The sequence below is a fragment of the Perognathus longimembris genome, chromosome 17 (assembly GCF_023159225.1).
Source record: "Perognathus longimembris pacificus isolate PPM17 chromosome 17, ASM2315922v1, whole genome shotgun sequence".
NCBI classification, from domain to species: domain Eukaryota; kingdom Metazoa; phylum Chordata; class Mammalia; order Rodentia; family Heteromyidae; genus Perognathus; species Perognathus longimembris.
This window is the reverse complement of record NC_063177.1, coordinates 18,711,612-18,723,027: the sequence shown is the minus strand read 5'-3', so window position 1 is coordinate 18,723,027 and position 11,416 is coordinate 18,711,612. Positions and strand designations below refer to the sequence as shown.

Here is an 11,416-nt window from a genome sequence, read left to right as displayed (position 1 = left end):
CAGACACAAACCAGCACATCAGGGGCTCAGCGTCCCTGCCCCCACATCCTGTCATTTCAGCGTCAAGTGCACTTAGCGGGGTGCCCTGCTTCCTCAACCCCCACGCCTGTCCTGGGTCTCAGGGTGGTCCCAGCTTCTCCTCGGGCAGCCAGAAGTTGGAATCCCCATCCTCAAGGCACGTTTTTATGATCAGGTCCCGTGTCCAAGGTGGCCCCCAGGCCTGGGCAAAGCCTGACTTCTTCGTGGTGCCTTGAAGACTGTGTATGTGGGGCAGGGGAGGTATTGGGCTGGGGGCAAGCACTAAAACTGATACAAAACTGGCTACAAAGGGGTTGCCGAGGACCCTTGCACCACCACCTACCCTTCCCACCAGCTGCTGCTAGCCCTCTGTGGTTGTGCATCCTTGTCCCCACTCTGGGGGCTGACTCTAACCCTTCATCCAATGGTGCTAACCCCTGGCTCTCCCCACCCACCACAGAAGCACAGGTCCCGCCAGGGGCAGGGGCCCACCGCACACTCTTGTCCATGGCCTCGTATACTGGCCTTCCTGCTCAGCCAGTGAGGCTCAGAAGGGGACAGAAGAAAAGAGCAACAAAGAAATAGTCCTTCCCACACCCTTTCCTGATGCCAGGGGCACCGGACTGATTATGAGGCACAAATAAAAGAGGCTTCAAAACTGGAGGATTTTCTTACCTGACTTTACTGGGGGAGGAGTACCCCTGGTGGGAGTGGGGTCCTGTTGAGCCATAGTGTGTTGACTCTGAGGTTTTAACTGCTGCCTGGTGGTGGGTTCTCCGCCCAGGGTTGCATTTTCTAGATTCCCAGCACTTGCAGAGGCTAGGGGCTCGCCCTCATTCTCACCCATTCAGGAGGCACAGATTTAGTAAAATATTTGTATTCCTCATAGAGTCAAGGCCACAGCAGGAGACTGGGGGTGGGGGCACTGTGTGTGCTGGGTATGGGTGAACCTATTTCCTGACGCCAGTTCCCCTGAGATTTCTTAGGCAGGGACTGGTCTCAAGGAAACCACCCTCTCTGGCCATGGAAAGAGGGAGCCCACTGCCTTAGACTGCTGAGTGACTGCAGCCAGTGGGTTGGACTTTGTAGGCAAAGGATTGTGCATGTGTCTGCAGAACTGGGGGCCCTCCTGTCTGGCTTTCCCTGAGTGAGTGATGAATCAAGTAAGCTGACTGAAAAACCTTTGATTTTCCCCAGCAGGGAAAGTCCCCATTGGAAAGTCATCCCTTTGGGGTCCAGGCACAGACTTCCTAACTTGTACAAGCATCGCTTGCAGGAATACTAAGCACTTCCCCTGCCCTAGCTGAGGAATAGTGGTGGACGGTACCCGGCCACGCAGCAGCACCATTGCCGAGGCCTTCCCAGGCCAGCCCCTGCACGCAACCCGACCCCTGCCAGCCAGAAGTCAATCTCCCCAACACACTATTTGTCCAGTTGTCTGGCGAGGATTTCCTTCCTAGCCAAGACGAACCCCAACCCAGGGACCCAGGCAGGTGGGGTTAGCGTCCTAGACCAAAAGCCAGGGTGGGGTGCAGTCCGTGCGTCCCACTCCGTCCTGCCCGGGGGTCTGCTGGCTAGTCAGTGCCATCCACCAATTCACATAGCATATTCTCCAAAGCCGTGATACGCTCCTCCTGTGCCTGCACACGCTCGCGAAGGGCCTTGATCTCCTCCAGCAGCGTCTCCAGGGTGTGTTGCTGCTGGGCGGGAAGGACAAAAGGCTATGTCAATAGAGTTATAAGGGGAATATGCAGACTGAGTCTGGGTACGGCGGGTCAAGATCTCACCGACAAGGGGGCGTCGCTAGCGGATTGGCTACGGCAGGGACCAGAGGGTGGGCGCACGTCCAGGACGTTGCGCTTGGTGACCCGGAGCTCGCGGTGCTTGGGGGGCACGTAGCCATCCTTCAGCGAAATGAGCACAGGCTCAGCATCTTGGCCTGAGAGCCATTCATCGGCTTCTAAGGCTGGCTCCGGGCCTGGCGTGTCCGGATATAGATCGTCCTGGAACAGGTCTGACTGCGGAAGTGGGTGAACGGGCAGACTCCTGTGAGCCAGGCCGCTGAGCCTGCCGCCCTCCCTCCCACCTCCGAGCCCCGTCCCATCCTCACCTTGCGGGGCACGGTCATGATGATGGGTTCACACTTTCGTTCGTGCAACTTGTAAAACCTGTAAGGAAATGGTGCTCAGCACCCTAGAAGATGCTACTTCCTTAAATCCTCTCATTTTGGTCCCAGGGTTGGAGGCTAACCCTTGCTGAGTTTACCACATGTGTTGATCTTTATAGTCACCATCAGTCCTAAGGCAATACACATCTCATTGGGTATCATCAAAGAATATCAGGTGAATGTGGCTGCTACTGAAAAACGATCTATTTGATCCCACCTTAATCGTTTCCTTTCCAAAGCCCAGTGCTGTCGGGGAAACCCCAAAGGTTAGGAAAGACGTGACAAGAATAGACAAAGGAGGCATGCAGGCAGGAGGGACCAAGGCTGCTGACCGGGCAATCTCGCACTTGCTGACATCCAGTCCCCGCTTGGGCATGAAACCCATGCCCCGCTGCGGCTCTTTGCTGCTGAACGTGTTCAGGTAGTGCACAAAAGGAGGTTCGTCGGTAATTTCGAAGTACCGAATACTGCTGTCACCCTGCAAAACCAGTCCTTTCAGAGGGTCCAGGCTACGCCCTCACTTCTCCACCCTGCTCCATCCCCCCGCCCGGCATCTTGAGCAGCGCACCTTGCCACACAGGTAGACGATGCTGGAGTCTGGATCGTAGAAGGGCAGAAGGACTCCGTTGCTCGTGTCCATCTCCTGCAGTGCCACTGGCTCCTCGAAGTTGTTCTGCCCGGGCACAGAAGGCATGATTTTTCCCTGCTTCTCTGGAATCCCCCTCTACGCTTCTTGCCTGCCACCAATCCCATGCGCACGCAAGGCAGCTCTTCTGAGAGCGACGGGTTCCTCCCTTAGACATGTCACCCTAGCATTTGTCCCCACGTGTCCCCCCTGCGCCGCTGCATGCAGTCACCGCAAACCACCCCCAGGGACTCGGCATCACCAGGCGGAGGCGCCAGAGCCAACTCCTTCAGGCGACGCAGCCAAGCCGGGCCGCGGGGTGGCTGTGGGGCCGGTGCGCGCTGCTGAGGTGGCAGCAGCCTCCAGCTGCGTCCGGGTGGGCCTGCCCTGTGGGGTGGGTGGGGGGCGCCTGGCCCCTCTCCCGTGATGCCAGTCCCCGGGGCACACACCCCCAAGCCTCCAGGGGCGTTACCGGGTCCCACAGGCCCAGCTCTCGCTGGCTCATGCGGGTGAATCCCGTGGTGAAGATATGGCCCTGGCGCGTGAAGACAGCCCGCATGGGCCTCATCCCCTCGTGGGCCGCAAACCTCTCCTGAGGGAGGGGAGAAGGGAGGGGCATCACCCAGCTGTCTGCTCTGCGGAACCCTGGAGGGCCGAGCACCTCGTGTGCTGTCTTGGGTACTGGGGTGGAGATAGGGGGAGATGAAAGGGTCCTGAGAGTTCACTGGGGATGCTGGGGGGTCGGCGATGGCTGGCCCCAGGGCCTGGAGCACATCTGGGCCAAGAGGCACGCGCGGCTGTCCACAGACCCCCCAGCCCGCAAAGCGCCTTCAAAGGCTGATCCCTAGAGCCGGCGAGGTCGTCTGGCTTCTCCGCTCTGGTGTCCAGGGTGCGGGTCTCTGCCCTCGGGGAGGGCGCTCCTGGCCGACCCAGTGAAGGAAGGAGGGAGCGAGCGAGCGAGCGAAGGAGCGCGCCTGGCGCAGCCTGGCCTACCGGGTCCCAGAGCGCGAGTTGCCGCTCACTCATCCTGCTGAAGCCGGTGCTGAGCAGCTTGCCGTCGGCGGTGAAGACGGCCCGCAGCGGGCGGGCGCCCTCGTGAGGCCGGGCTCGCTCCTGCTCACAGGGTGAGTGGGTTAGAGCGCCCGCCCGCGCGCCGCCCGCCCCCGGGCTGCACGCACACATGCTCGCGCGCCGCGCCCCAGGTTAGACCGAGGCTGGTGAGTGAGGCCCCCCGCAGCGGGGGCTGCCTAGTCCCGCCCGGCGGGCTCCACAGGAGCGGGAAGGGGCCAGCCCACCCACCAGAGGTCGGACCCTAGACCCAGGAGGACGGCGCTGCGTGCCCTCTGAGAGGACCGGGTCCGGGCGCTCGGTTTTCATGCAGGTGCTGATGGGAGGCGGAATTTCAGTCTCAAAGCCAAACAGACCCCTCTCTGTGCTTCTGGGATGCAGGAGAGGTGAAAGGAGGGGAGAGGCCGGGAGGGGAGGGGAAGAGAGGGGAGGGAATCGGAGCTGGGTAGAGAACTGCAGGCTGGAGATTTTTTTTTTCTTTTTCTTTTTCTTTTTTTTTTAGGGCTGGGGTTGTGGTTGCAGAGACTTGAGTCAAGGCACGACTGATCGATCTCAGGAGTAGGGAAAGGGCTGGTGAAAGCTGCTCTGATGGCTGTAATAGAGTGTGCCCGCTGGTCACCAGGTGAGGGCTGCTAGGCAGTGGTTAGGTACTCACCGCCACCACTTGGCCCTTCCGAGGATCGATGATGCGCAGTGTCTTGTCCTTGCAGGTGGTAGCTAGCAGGCTACCGTTGTTGTTCCAGCAAACGCTGTGGATGAGGTCGGGATGCATGTCCTCCAGGCTCAGCAGCAGCTCTCCTGTGCCCACATTCCAGATGATGATCACGTTATCACCACCTATCCAGAGTGGCCAGATATGGTCACCTGCGCCCCGCCTTTGCCACCCCCACCTTCATGTCCAGCAGGGACCCTCCCTAAGCTCTCCTACCTGCACTAAGCAGGACGTTCCTGGCAGTAGGATGCCAGGAGAGGATGCCCACTCGCTTGGAGTGGCCTTCAAGTGTGATGATCGGTTCTGTAATGTTGCGCACAGGGGTATAGTCTGGGATCTGCCACACCTGATAGGAAGAAAAGGCAAAGTGGGCTGGGGATATGGCCTAGTGGCAAGAGTGCTTGTCTCGTATACATGAGGCCCTGGGTTCGATTCCCCAGCACCACATATACAGAAAATGGCCACAAGTGGCGCTGTGGCTCAAGTGGCAGAGTGCTAGCCTTGAGCAAGAAGAAGCCAGGGACAGTGCTCAGGCCCTGAGTCCAAGGCCCAGGACTGGCCAAAAAAAAAAAAAAAAAAAAAAAAGAAAAGGCAAAGTAAGTATAAGTGGGATAAGGAACCAGCTCTTTATTCCTCTCTACCCTCCATCTCTACTTCTTAGCTTTACTGGCTCTCTCCAGTGGCAAGGATCAAAATACAGGGCAAGATCTAGTCATATCTGCCTAGGGCAGAAGCAGCAAGGAACCAGAGGGGGGCACTGCCAGCTCTCCAGAGACCTCCCCATTCACTCCAGCAGGCATGGTCCCCCTGCTCTATGGGCCCCAAGTTATCCATGGCTATAATTAGTCCTAAGCAGTGCATCGTGGGAGGGAATGGGCATGGAGTTAAAAATAGCCCTGGTTAATGGGCAGGGCAGGTCAGGACTCTGGGACTCTGTACTTCCTAGCACCTTCCCAGCACAGGTGAGACAGCTGTTTATATTATTCTGCCCAACTCTGACAGCAACCACCTGGCTCCTACCATGATGGTGGTGTCATCCGAGGCACTGGCGATAACGTTGTCATTGTGGGGGCACCAGTCAATGTCCAGCACAGGGGCAGTGTGTCCAGTAACCAGTGGGTAGTTCTTATCCACTCGTCCTGTCTGGAAGGATCAGAGAAGGAGATGTGGGGCCACCTGCCTGTGTGTCATCTGTGTGTGCATTTCAGTGCTAGAGATCTAATCCAGGGCCTCACATACTAGGCAAGCACTCTGCTATTGAGCTACATTCACTTGCTCATCCTATGTGTGCTTTTGGAATGGCGGGTAGCTTTGTTACATATCAATTGTGTATAATTTGTTTTCTGTTTGCAGACCCGACTCTTAACCTCTAACCCCAAGGTTTACTATGAGCTTGTCTAAAGGCAGAAAGTTGAAATCATTTCTATTTGAGAATCAGAGATGTAAACTGGGGCCCACAATAAGAGTCTAGTAAAGAATTCAGATAAACCTTCAGTCTGGTGCTCTTGAAAAGACACTTATATGGAGAAGGCTAGTCTTTCTTTCCTTCCTTCCTTCTTCCCTTCCTTCCTTCCTTTCTCTTTCTCTCTCTCTCTTTCTTTCTTCCTTTCTTTCTTTCTTTCAGGGGCTCTCTATGTAGCTGGCTCAAACTTGTAATTCTCTTGCCACTGCCTCCCAAGTGCTAGGACTATGGCTGTCCACCACAGTGCATGTCCACATTGAGAAGATTATTCTTGAACCTGTCTGTGGAAAGTTCCTAGTGGGAGAGACTACATGAGGCAATATTCAGTACAGTGTTCCTAACCAACCCTGGCAAGTCTCTCTTTTGTCATTGGCTTTACCTTGGAAACAGAAATAGGAAATCCTGAAACCTGTTATTCCTTAATAGGGGCTGGGAATGCAACTATTTTGGTCTTCACAGACCTGAGGCCTTTTCAGGGACTGGCATTGATGCAGACCAGGCGGTAGGAGAGAAGGGTAGCCACGAAGCATTGAAATGACAGTCATACTTAGGGAGGAGGTGGCTCTAACTGAAATTTGAGCCTTGGGGATGCTGTCTCTGGATGGTGTCTGCATTGTCCTGGGTGAGTCACAGGCTATTGTCAGGCCTTTTCTTGACCTTGCCAATGTGCCTTCCCCCTTCTAGTAGAGGAGCCAGAATCCCAGTCAAGGTCGTGCCTTTGGGTGTCCATCACCGGTGTAGAGTCTTCAGGTTGCTTTATAAAAGTGACAGTCATTTGCCTGGCCCTCGTCCCTAGGGGCAGGGAAGGCTCTGATCTTAAATGTTATGTCTCTGCCCTTTACTCTCCTTCTACTCCATTGCCAGAACCAAAGTGGGAGGAGTCAGGAATCCTTTGGATAGAGTCTGACTCTATCCTTAAGTGTGCTGCTCCGGTCTGTGATTTAATCTAATGGGCATTCAGAGCTGAGGAAGGATCTCCAGCCCCCAAACATGAGGGAGTGTGGCATTAGGAGAGACAGGGACAGAATCCTGCTAAGTCTTGGTTCTGCTGCATCCTGCCCATCTCCATCACCTAACTCCCATCCCAATCCCTACTCAGAAGCAAGGTGTGCACAGAGATGGATGGCCTAGGGAGTGGGTGTAGGTGACAGTGACACTGCTGCTGAGGGTGAGGTGAGGGGCCTTCCCACTGGTCCTGGAGGGCTTCAGGAATAGAGGGCAGCCAATCCATACAAAGTGCCCTCCTATCTAATGAATGGACCGGGGTGAAAATTTAGGCTGCTTGTCAGGAGTCCCCAGGGTCCCCAAACCAGTGTCCTCCCACTATTTACCTCCCATCATCCTCTACCTTGGCCAAAGGCAGGACAATGAAGGCACCGCCACCTCCAGCCTCCACAATAATAGCCAGGAATTTGGGGTTCACAGCACAGAAGGAGCTGTCCCATGTGACCTTGGACACTCGGATGTCCTCATAGGCCTGGTCGGCCTTTGCTGCCTGACCAAACACGTGGCGGAACTTGCTCTGCCGAACCACACGCCGGCTCATAGCTGGGGCAGAGATACAGGATCTCAGTGCCCAGAAGTGGCTTTGGTGCTTAGTCCTGTGAGCTGTGGGAAGGAGAAGGAGCGGAAGAGGTGGCCAGTAAGAAGGGTTATCTAGCCAGAACAGGAGCTTTCTTTAAGGTAATCAAAGTATGAGATAGTAACTTATCACCTATCAAATGCTGTTAAATGTGAGGGTCTAACTCAGAGTTTAGATTTGGGCCTGAACTCTCCTTAGAGACCCAGGCTGAGGGGAACGAAGCCTGGCAAGTGGAAAGCTCCTCGAAGACAAAATGTTTAGAGAGGAGTCTCAATACCCAGCCAGCCTGGAGGATCATCTCTTTACAAAGTGGTTGTATCTCCCAGAAGCACCCTGTCTAGAATCAAGAGGCTTTGGGCATTGGACCTTAGCTCAAGGCCAGTTCCTGGGCTACGACTGAAGCTTCCAGGATCCTAATTCTTACAAATTTGCCATAGGAGAAACTCCTCCTGTCAGCTAGCCTGAGCTGGCTGCTGTTCTCATCAGGTTCCTCCTATCTCTTCTCCTTCCATTCAGCCCTCTACTGGATTCTCTAAAAGGCCCTGACCATTATGGCTTTTGGATTTTTGCACACCAAACTTTAAATCCAGCTTCTCCTTTGGGGGCTCTACCCTCGCTTGGGTCTTCCTTCCAGTAAACTGATTTGGAGGTGGGGGACCTTGACGTCGGGGCCACGACCGGATTTTCAGGGGTGGGGAGGGAGGGTGAAGTGCCTTTTCTAGAGTCAGGGCCTGAGCCTTGTATGCTACTCTCTTCCAGACCAAGTTCTTCCAAAGGTGCACGGGCATCCGCCCCTCCCCAGCCGCAGGCATCCCGGTGCCCTTCAAGCAGCTTCTGCAGCCCCGGGCCTGAGGCCCGGCCTCCCCGCACCCTCCTCAGGCCCCTGTCCCAGCACTGCGTTCCTGTGACACGAGGTGTCTGCGCGCCCCGGCCAGCCGCCGTCCGGCCAAATATAGACACCAAGTCCGCCCTGCCCCGACGGGATTTGGTGGCGCGGGGGAGGGGGCGCAGACCTCGGGTCCCTCGGGAGACCGCGCCCGCTCCCGGCTGCGGTGGCGGCGTGTGCGTGCGTGCGTGGGGATGTGTGTGTGGGGGGGTACCTGGTCCTAGGGCGGACGGGAGGGCGCTCACGCTGCGACTTCTCTGCGGAGGGGCCTGGGGATACGCTGGGGGCCGAAGAAGGCGTCAGGGCACCGCGGTGGCTTTCTCTCGGTGTCCAGAGCGTCTGGGGTCTGCGTGTTGGCCGCACGGCTCGGGCCGCTGCCTGCGGCTATCCAGCGCGGTGCTCCGCTGCAGTCCCAGCTGCCGGGGCCATCAACTGCGGGGGCGGGGCCTCCCCGAGGGGGCGGGGCCAGCCCCAGAGAGGCCCCGCCCTTTCCTGCGCGGGGAAAGCCCCCAGGCCGCCGGACGGCGCCCCCGCGCTGCAGTCTATGGGTCTGGGTAAGACGTGAAAAGTAAGTGTGCGCGGGGCCCGCGCGCCCGTGCGTCCTTTCGGGTGCCTCCCGGGTAGCCTGGGGAGGCCCGTGTTCCCCGGCAGCAAAGCGAGGCACGGAGCCGGAGCCGGCCAGGGGGGCGCGTGTCCCCGGGGCGGGCGGCCGCGTGGGATCAGGTGCCTTCGCGCCGCATTCCTGCCGCAATCGCGCTCCCAGTTTAGCTCGTCGGGGTTGCAGCTGCAGGCACCTCTGGGAGGAGGCGCCCAAGATGCTCCCAGGGGACGTTCCAGCTGCTGGAAGAGGGCCGTTGGGTGGCCCACAAGGGGCTGTGAATGCCAGTTATTATTCATAGCAAAAGCGATCATTTGGAGAACCTAAAAATGCCAGCACTGTGACCGGAGTTTCATCCTAGGAAGATTCCACGGAGCAGGGCAGAGTGGCTGAGGCTCCAGGCAAGGGAGGAAAGGGAACCCGACTACCTGGACCCTTCCCCTCCTCTCCCCTCCCCTCCCCCCCCCCACCAGGTTTGGCGGGAAGAGGCACAAACTCTTTAGCCACATTTTATTTTATCTTATTTTTTGGTCGTGGGGCTTGAACTCTGGACTTGGGTGCTGTGCCTAAGCTCTTGAGCTCAAGGCTCCCTCTACCACTTTGACCGCAGGGTCTCTCCCAGTTTTCTAGTGGTTAATTGGAGTTAAGAGTCTCAACAGACCTGGGCTAGCTTTGAACTGCGATCTTCAGATCTCAGCCTCCTGAGTAGCTAGGATGACAGGCGTGAGCCACCGGTGTCTGGCTTTAGCCACATTTTAGGGGTTAGAGCAGCCAGATGTCTTGCTCAGCTCCTAAAATCTTCTGGGCCTAGGTTGAGAGGGTACCCGTTTGCCCAGGGGTGAGCTCCCAAAGACCTACAGATCCCAAATATTGTTCAAAGTCAAGGGGATTTTTAAAAAAAAGTAGCCTGACCAACACACAGTGAAGAATAGCCAGAAGTTAGTCGCTGCACACTGATTTCTTTCTTTCTATGGCAAGGCCTTGGAGGATAAAGTGGGGACAATCACTACTTCCGAGTTTCCAGGGCAATCCTGGAATGAACGGAACACAACCTTCTGGAGGGCTAGCCCTGAGGAAAAGGTGGAAGGAAGATGGTGGGAACCATTGGGTCCCCACATGCCAGGTACCTTTGTTTCCTAGGAAGAGGCCAGGGAAACAGAACCAGAAATTGCTAGATGATGCTCCAGAAATAACCCATTGTGTAGGGGTCCATGAGGGTGGATGAGGTGGGTTGTTTTTTAAAACCTTAAAGTTCCTTGGGGAAAAGACTTCAGTGACTTAGGCATCTGTTTATAATAACTAGTTCATACTTAGCTCAAGTGAGGATCCACTTTAGGGGCTTCACACATGTTGATCACATCCTGATAATAAATTCCAGTCTACAGCCATACCACCTTGAACGCGCCTGATCTCGTCTGATAAATTCCAGAGATGAGTAGTCACTTCTATTTTACAGATGAGCATACTGAGAGGCTCAATGAAGTAGTTTACCCATCGCTTAACTAGTGGTCAGTGAAGCTGAGATTTTTGCTCCAGGATCTGGCATCACCACATATTCTGCTTCTTGTTTTGTTTTGTTTTTTTGCCAGTCCTGGGCCTTGGACTCAGGGCCTGAGCACTGTCCCTGGCTTCCTTTTGCTCAAGGCTAGCACTCTGCCACTTGAGCCACAGCGCCACTTCTGGCCGTTTTCTGTATATGTGGTGCTGGGGAATCGAACCCAGGGCCTCATGTATACGAGGCAAGCTCTCTTGCCACTAGGCCATATCCCCAGCCCCCATATTCTGCTTCTTAAAAGACAGTGACACACGGGGCTGGGGATATGGCCTAGTGGCAAGAGTACTTGCCCCATATACATGAGGCCCTGGGTTCAATTCCCCAGCACCACATATATAGAAAATGGCCAGAAGTGGCGCTGTGACTCAAGTGGCAGAGTGCTAGCCTTGAGCAAAAAAAAAAAAAAGAAGCCAGGGACAGTACTCAGGCCCTGAGTCCAAGCCCCAGGACTGGTAAAAAAAAAAAAAAAAAGAGTGACACTGTTTCACAAATGTGATAAAATGCCACTTCATCTCAAGTTGTGTTGTGTCACACGAAGAACTGCTTGCATGAATTAGATTTAACCTTTTGTTTCATTCTCCGAAATGGTTTTCCCTCAACTATAAAGATGTGGGACAGGTGCCAGTGGCTTACTCCTGTAATCCTAGCCACCAAGGCTGAGATTTGAGGATCAAAGCCGCCTCAGACAAATTCCCAAGATTTTTTCTCTCCATTAAAAAGCTAAATAAGAGCACAAGGCCACG

The 11,416-nt window shown here is 55.6% G+C and overlaps 2 protein-coding genes across 5 annotated transcripts in view; both read right to left on the bottom strand.

The window, feature by feature from the left end:
• Positions 1 to 684: 684 nt before the first annotated feature.
• On the bottom strand, positions 685 to 8,930 carry Coro6 (coronin 6). 4 transcript variants are annotated; one of them, XM_048365503.1, is made up of 11 exons: positions 8,735 to 8,930; positions 7,401 to 7,660; positions 5,611 to 5,733; positions 4,807 to 4,936; positions 4,534 to 4,715; positions 3,283 to 3,402; positions 2,754 to 2,858; positions 2,518 to 2,663; positions 2,129 to 2,186; positions 1,806 to 2,036; positions 685 to 1,718 (listed from the first exon to the last, which is right to left on the bottom strand). In XM_048365503.1, exons 2-11 carry the CDS (start codon positions 7,596 to 7,598, stop codon positions 1,593 to 1,595), a joined length of 1,419 nt encoding a protein of 472 aa, XP_048221460.1. In that variant the 5' UTR covers positions 7,599 to 7,660; positions 8,735 to 8,930; the 3' UTR covers positions 685 to 1,592. The 4 variants fall into 4 exon arrangements, with proteins under 4 accessions (XP_048221460.1, XP_048221461.1, XP_048221462.1 ...); XM_048365504.1 differs by having other exon boundaries at positions 685 to 1,715; XM_048365505.1 differs by lacking the exon at positions 3,283 to 3,402.
• Ssh2 (slingshot protein phosphatase 2) overlaps positions 6,173 to 11,416 on the bottom strand; it is a 206,829-nt gene continuing 201,585 nt past the window's right edge. Inside the window, exon 16 of the transcript XR_007213701.1 lies at positions 6,173 to 6,183. The gene's annotated coding sequence lies outside the window, so the exon portion shown is untranslated. The remainder of the gene's footprint in view (positions 6,184 to 11,416) is intronic.